The sequence below is a fragment of the Oncorhynchus clarkii genome, chromosome 5 (assembly GCF_045791955.1).
Source record: "Oncorhynchus clarkii lewisi isolate Uvic-CL-2024 chromosome 5, UVic_Ocla_1.0, whole genome shotgun sequence".
Lineage (NCBI taxonomy): Eukaryota > Metazoa > Chordata > Actinopteri > Salmoniformes > Salmonidae > Oncorhynchus > Oncorhynchus clarkii.
In genome coordinates this window covers 32,210,062-32,217,894 of record NC_092151.1, presented here as the reverse complement: position 1 = coordinate 32,217,894, position 7,833 = coordinate 32,210,062, and the positions used below count along the sequence as shown (strand labels likewise).

Here is a 7,833-nt window from a genome sequence, read left to right as displayed (position 1 = left end):
CATGCCTCAAATCTGACACTTACAACAGTAGTGTTCAATGTTGTCCTTCAAGCCCCTTTTTGTATATAGGTTGGTAAAACTGTGTTTTATTCAAACTCTCTATCATACATCAGTTATTATGATGTCCTAGGCAAAATCTGCAGGATAATTCCCTTGTCTATACTTTTACATTATTTGTTAACTGTAGTAGTAGTATTGGGCTTGATTTAAATAGATTCTACAGGTTTTGTATTTCAAATCATTTCACCCACACACTGTCTTGCTCTTTATGATATATGAATATCATGCTAACAACAATGTAACAATAGCTTTTCCAGTAGTGTGTTACTCTTGACTCCAATCTTCACCCCAACCTAAATGTTCATTTGATTGCCTCATATTGTGGACAGCAGATCAATCGATCTAAAAACCTGCATACAAGGGGGCTTGAAGAGCGGCTTTAAATACCACAGTCTAAACTGTTATTTTTCTCCCCCTTTCCCATTGGTCCTCCATGCCTCTGTCCACCATTCATAGTGCAGTGCGTCCTAGGACCGCCCCGGGGTAGCAGTGAGTAGTATAACCATTTAGGACTGTACCAAATGAATGCTATTGATACAGGTGCTATGTGGTATGGTTTAATTATTGTAAACGTTTGTATAAGCTGAATTTAACTGATCGGCAGTGTTCTGGAGGGCCATATATCTACAGCAAATAGAATCTAGATCTCTGTGGACTCTATCCTCTCCAGACGGGTGGGCACCGGCCAGGGGGGGGCCAGCTGGTGGAGGGTGGGGGGGGAATTCTTGTCCTCGGCGAGGGGAGGTGGGGAGAGAGAGAGGGAGGGTAGGGGGGTGACGGGGGCAGGCAGGGGGATGGGGGCCAGGGACTGTAGGGGTGGTGAGGTGGGCGAGGGGGTGGTGTTGGTGGAGGTGAGCTTGGAGCCCAGCTGGCCGACGCGGAGCTCCAGGGCCTGGTTCTTCTGCAGGGTCTCCACATAGCTGAGCTGCAGCTGGGCCTGGTACTTGAGTACACGCTCCTTCTCGTCCATCCACACGTGGCGCTCCTTCTTGAAAGTGTGGGCCTGCCGCTCGCGCTGCTGCCGCTCGAGACGCAGCTCGCCTTGGAGGCGCTCCAGCTGCCGGCGCAGATCCCCCGCTTCCTCCCACTGCTGGTGGGCCTCCTGGCGCTGCTGGTGGATTTCCTGCCGCAATTGAGCCTCTTGAAGCTGGTGGGCCTCCTGGCGCTGGTGGGCCTCCTGGCGCTGGTGGGCCTCCTGGCGCTGGTGGGCCTCCTGGCGCTGGTGAGCCTCCTGGCGCTGAACTTTAGCTTCATCGCTCTGCAAACTCAGTATGGCATCTGGGGGAGGTACAGGGGGTGGAGGCAGGGCTGGGTAGGAGAAGGCAGAGCCCTCAGGTGGGCTGTGTGGGGAGGAAAGCCCCCCTCTGGTCCTGGATGCTTCCCTGCTTCCTCCGCCACCCCTAGCCTCGATGGCCCTATCCCTCGCACTGAGCTCACCTAGGGCCCGCTTCAGCCCCACCACCTCAGCCTCAAACATGCCCAGCTTGTCCCTCAGCAGAGAGACCTGGAGAGACACAGGGAGGGGAGCAGGAGGGTCAATCAGTAGTTAAAGAAAGAGGAAGTGAGGGTAAATTCACTTGAAGTCCTCACAAGGATAGTATAACAAGGAACATTTTGAAAAGTGGGGACATTTTGCCGGTCCCCACAATGGAAAAGGTTATGTTAGGCTTAGGTTTATGGTTACAGTTAGGAGTTCGATTTTGAGGTTAAGGGAAAATGGGAATCAAGTGTGTGTGTGTGTGTGAGAGTGAGTGAGTGAGTGAGTGAGTGAGTGAGTGAGTGAGTGAGTGAGTGAATTATTTGTGTCTTTCAAAGTGTATGTGAATGCCTGTATCGGTATGCATGTGACTGACCCAAGAGCGCAAAACGTGTGGTGCACAGAGCAGAACAACTCTACAAATTGTAGCTAGTGTTTCAGGTCTGTCTACCTCGGTCAGCGTCCTCTGCAGCTCCCCTTCGCAACGCTCCAGCTCCAGGCTCTTGGTGCTGTAAGAGTCCTTGAGGCCCAGCATGGCCTCCTCCCGGTCCCTCAACTGGGCATTGACCTCCTTCAGCTGGCCCCGCAGGGCCACCATCTCCCCCGCCCGCTGGGTCACCTCCGCCTGGCTCTCCCTCAGCTGCTGCTTCAGCAGGGAGATCTCCCCTGCTTTCTGACACACCTTGAGGGGAGGAAGGAGAGGGGGGATGAAAGGTATGAAGATGGTGGAAATAGAGATCAACAAGCATGTCTCTGTCTAATGGTTATGCATGTACAGTATAGGACAGCTATTGCATATATGATCATTGGTTTTAGACAGTACTGTCCTTTTGTCCGCTTTTGGCATGGACATCTAGTAGATGTTATTCTGGGCCCTCACTCATCTCCCTAGTATTCCACACCCAGCCACACACACCACCCCCTTAACCCCAGGTAGTCCCACCCCCCTATCTCACCTCCCACTTGGTCTCCTCCAGGCGGGGCAGGATATCGGCCTGCTCCTTCCTGTAGTCCAGGCACTTCCTCTCCAGCTCCTCCTTCTGGGCCAGCAATGCAGCCATCTCCTCCTGTAGGCGCCGCTTATCCTGCGACAGACGGCTGATCTGGGCCTGCAAGGCACTCTGGGAGCGCTGAGCGCGACGCGTCACCTGGGTAGAAATACTTTTAGTAGAATGGACATTCCCCATTCAAATCAACATTCGGCAGTGGGTATACCGGTGGCAACCATATTGAGTGTACCATTTGGAATAAAATTAGAGAGCAGTGATTAAATCATCTCTTTGCACAGAACTTTACTCTGCATCTCTAAACTGCTCTTTTAAGCTCATTATTTGCCTTTTCTCACTGTTTTTCCATGCAGCCATGGCTAATGCTATTGTGCTATATGATATTGGGTATAGCCTACCACCCCACAATCTGTGAACTGAGGAGCCATTCTATACGTTTAATATACAGTATATTCTGCAATTCTAATATCTATCTATTGTAGTTGTGTGGTCACCTGCTGCAGGCGTGAGGCATAATTCTGCCGCAGCTCGTCCATCTGGCGCTCCCACACGCGCTGCTTCTCCTCAAACACCTGGACGATGGCCGCCTCACTCTGGTCCAGGTTACGGCGCATGTGGAGTACCTTGCGGAGGGGAGGAGGAAGGGAACTCGGGTGTAATTAACGTGTTTTGTGAGCTGCTCATATTTCCATACACTGCAGGAGGTGTTGATGGTTATTTCACAAAATGGCTGACATCTATTATCAAGGTAAGTGCTTGAGGACCAGTTAATGCCCCACTAGTCTTTCATATTTCTTTGTACTTCTCATATGCAATGTCAATGAATGTTGAATATCACTTGATAGCATTTTAGGTGATCCACTATGTCTCCTTGTATTGCATTGTATGAGGGTAACACACTTCACCCACAAACTGCCACCAATGTGTACCACTCCAATATCACATATCGCTACTTCCAAAACCCTCAGTACTTGAAAACCTTGCACTACTATTTCAGACCCAAGGCCTAACGTATCTTACCTACTTGACCATCAGCTAATAAGAATACAGTTGTCCACTCAGCGAGTTTCAAGGCACACCCAATGGTTTTAACGGTTTATTCTTAAGCCATAGACAGTATTATGTACACCGTAAAATCACTGGTACAGTTACCCATGCCCTCTACAGGTCATGCAAACTCCTCAAATAACAGATTTTTGTGATTACACTCCTCTCCATATGTACTTGGACAGTGACTCTAAAATTGTGCATTTGGCTCTATACTACTCCAGCATTTTAGATTTGAGATCAAATGTTTTATACGAGGCGGCAGTACAGAATGTCACCTCTTATTCAAGGGCATTTACATACATTTTACAGTTTAGAAATGAAAGAACTTGTATCTAGTCCCCCCCATTTGAGGAAGTCATTTGGAAAAGTATTTGGACAAATTAACTTGAAGTGTATTAAGGTAGTCAAAAGTTTAGTATTTGGTCCCATATTCGTAGCACGCAATGACTACATCAAGCTCGTGACTCATTGCATACATTTGCAGTTTGTTTTAGTTGTGTTATATTTTGCCCAATAGGAACAGAATGGTGACTTGAGTCATTTTCTTTCTAAGTGAAAGATGTTTTCTGAACACTTCTAATTAATCCTGATAATGCCATCATTACAGAGGCTACAACAAAACATGCTACCTCTCAACATTGGGTATTGCCAGCATAGATTGTTCTGGCAATTCTCACATATTTAGAGACTTACCCAGAAAGACTGCCAAATATGATTCAAACATGACTCAGGGGGTTGAATACTTATCTAATCAAGATATATTATAGTGTTTTATATATTATATCATTTTTTGCAAATGTTAGAATTTTTCTTCCACTTAGACAGAGTATTTTGTGTAGATCGTTGACAAAACAATTGACAATTAAATTCTAATCCAACTTTGTAACTCAACAAAATGTGGAAAAAGTCAATCAATGGGTGTGAATACTTTCTGAAGGCACTGTTTAGGTATAAAAAGAGCCAAAAATGTGCACTTTCATAAAGATTCTCAAAAATGGTTTGTGATACAAATGTAACAAGCATGTTAAACATCCTTCCTTCCAAGAAAGTTTTTATGTGAGAATTGCCAGAACTATCCGAGATACCAAAAATGTTTTCGGGCCATGCTGGTGTGGAATAGTCCCATTACCATTAACAGGGGAGGTTAGCATTTTTTGGCGGATATGATCTTTGAGCCTCTAGCCTAATTTTTCACAATTCATTCATGATTATCAATAATCATGTTAGCATCCACATTAATGTAGAAGTGTTCAGAAACATCTATTCTTACACACAATCATAGTGACTCCAAAATGACACAATCCCGAAATACAATCCTGAAACACAACCGAAACAAACTGCAAATACATGTAACGAGTTTGTGAGTCACAAGCTTGATGTAGTCATTGAGTGCAAGGAATATGGGACCAAATACTAAACTTTTGAATTCTTTAATACACTTGAGGTGAATTTATCCGAATACTAAAATAAAGTGCATTAATTTCTAAACAGTAAAACAGATATGAAAGAAAATACCCTCAAAAAGCTGAATTCTGTACTGTCACCTCGGATTAAACATTTTATCTCAAATACAAAATGGTGGCGTATAGAGCCAAATGTGAGAGTTTTGCTTCACTCTCAAAAATACATATGGATGGGAGTGTAAATAAAATAACTGTATTCACTGTGCTATAGTTGTGATAATTTGTTCCCATTTGTTTGTTTCTTCCAATGTAATCTCTTAAGACTCCTCCCTTCTTAACCCCCCAATAGTATCTATCCTCTCCCTTTTCATCCCTCCCTCTTTCTTTCCTCATCTCCCTCGCTGTCCTCACCTCTTGCTCTCTCTCCCATAGCCGGTCCTCCAGGTCCTGGATGACATCATCGGAGGAGGGAGAGGGGCGAAGCGGCGCGGGGGCGTCACTCAGGTGGCTGAGCCTCTGATAGGACAAGGAGCTCTTCCCGGAGGAAGAGCGACCACTATCCGAGGCGCTCAGTCCGTTCTGGTATCCACTATTACCCCCGCTACCGCTAATGCCACCAGGCTTGTCCAACTTCTCTGGGGCCCCCGTGGCCCCCAGGTGGTTGATGTGGCTGGTAGAGGCACTCAGGGGCCCCAGGACAGACGGAGGCCCGTAGCCCGAGCCAGCATAAGTGGGCAGGCTGGTTAGAGAATTCCTCCCTGAGTCGGACAGGCTCCCCTGGCCTCCGCCCCTGCTGCCGCCCCCTCCTCCGCCTCTGGTACCTCCACCCCGGCTGCCAGGGCTGTCTGTGTCTCTGAGGGGTCCTGTTACACTGGGACCCCCACCACCTCCAGACCCTCCTCCGGCGCTGCGGCACACTCCTCCGGTTTGCGGGGGGCACACCAGATTCTGCATGGAGTGGAAGCTCTTGGGTACCACAGGCTTAAAGGCAGACGGGCGGACCAATCCTTCGTTGCTCTGGATGGGGGAGGAAGGCAAATGGTATTGGTGGTGAAATACGCGAGGATTGTACAATATACGTCATTAGGTTTACAGGGATTATGAATATGCTGCTATATGTATAATTACTTAAACAACCAGCACACTGAAGCTAAATGTGAATTTGTGATCTTAAATTCCCTGATTACAAGGGGTATTCATCTTATTTACTATAGTTTATTAATATACCGGTACACAAACTATATATGTAGATATACATGTACCACACCTTTTCATAAATCTAATATAGCGTACAGTAATAGCTAAGGCTAATGTTATTACAGTGCATGGATGAGTTGACAGGAGAGGAGATCATATTTCATGTAAACAACTCCCTGTCATAAATGAACAACACTGATTTACAGCCGGTAGGTAACAAAGTACAGTACATGAATTTCCGACAGTTTTTTATTGCTTGCACCATAACATACTGTATGTATGTACAAAATACACAACACACACTTTCAACATGAACCCTCATACTCAACCTACAGCCTGTACTTGGACACACACACACACACACACCACACACACACCTGAACCCACCTGAACCTGCTCCATCTTCCCAGAGATGGGGAGGATGTTGGGGGGGTTGTTATGGTTATCCAGCTTGGCTGCGCTGGCGCCCGCCTCCTTGTACTGAGCCAGCTGTTGACTACTGTTCTTATCATTGTTCAGCACGTTGTTCCCACAAATATCCAAACTCACCGCCCCTCTTGGCACCTCTCTACTCCCATCACGCCCATCCCTCTGGTCCCGCCCATCCCTCTGGTCCCGCCCATCCCTCTGGTCCCGCCCATCACGCCGCCCGCCTCCATTCAAAAACACTGCATTGGCCACCTGCCTCTCACTGTTACCCGCCGCTGCCGCTCGGCTCCCATTGGGAATGCCCCTATTGCCATTGGAGACATGTCTGTTGCCGTTGTTATGGATGGGGGCCCTCTCTCTCTCTGTCCCCTCACAGAGCGGCGGAGGACGCTCGCTGCCGTAGTAAGTAGAAGAGTTCTCAACGGTGGCAAAGCTGCGTTCGTCCGCTGTAGTCCCTTTAGCATGGGTCAGGGGAGGAGGTTGCTGGGAGGACCTCTCGATGCTGTAACTCCTATCTTCCAAGCTCCTGCCCCTGTGGGTAGAGTTGGAGGTGGAGGAGGAAGAGGGGGGTGGTGGGGGGGCGCGAGGCAGGCTGTTCTGCTGGGTGGTGCGGGTGCCCACGCTCCGCATGGCGATCTCCTGCTGCTGTTGCTGCTGACCAGAGGTGGTGGTGGTCGAGGAGGATTCCCCGCTGGCCACACTGCCCATGCCCTGGGGGCGCCCCCCCCTCACTCAGCACCCCGTGCTCCACACGCACTATGATGGAGGGCAGGGAGGCAGCACCTGCCAACACACACTGCAGGACACACAGAGACAGGGACAGGGGAGAGAGGGGGAGAAAGGGTTCATTAGGAGTAAGGTACACACTGTAAGTAACAGAATTACTTAATAACTATAGACCACATACAGACACAAGGAAGAGAGTAAAGGGGTTGACATAATGTGAAGTAGACACACACATTTTTTTAGTGACCATACACACATGATCTATAGTGTGAGACATACTATATTGTAGGATATGACTGTTGATTCATATCTTTGCACTAAGCTAAAAGTGCCATAGGCCTATACGTCAGCCATGCCATTTCCTCATGCAATGTAATACTGACTGAATCCCCCCCTCCTCCCCCGGGATACTGATACAGTGGGTGAGGTCATCCTTTCGCCCCCTCCTTACTTCTCTCCACCCGTGCTCTCCCCCCTCACCATA

At 48.1% G+C, this 7,833-nt stretch overlaps 1 protein-coding gene across 1 annotated transcript; it reads right to left on the bottom strand.

Annotated features, from left to right (window-relative positions):
* Positions 1–700: 700 nt before the first annotated feature.
* LOC139408670 (leucine zipper putative tumor suppressor 3-like) lies at positions 701–7,413 on the bottom strand. The gene is made up of 6 exons (XM_071152854.1): positions 6,582–7,413; positions 5,409–6,014; positions 3,039–3,167; positions 2,494–2,685; positions 1,989–2,219; positions 701–1,564 (listed from the first exon to the last, which is right to left on the bottom strand). Exons 1-6 carry the CDS (start codon positions 7,329–7,331, stop codon positions 701–703), a joined length of 2,772 nt encoding a protein of 923 aa, XP_071008955.1. The 5' UTR covers positions 7,332–7,413.
* Between the last annotated feature and the right edge of the window lie 420 nt (positions 7,414–7,833).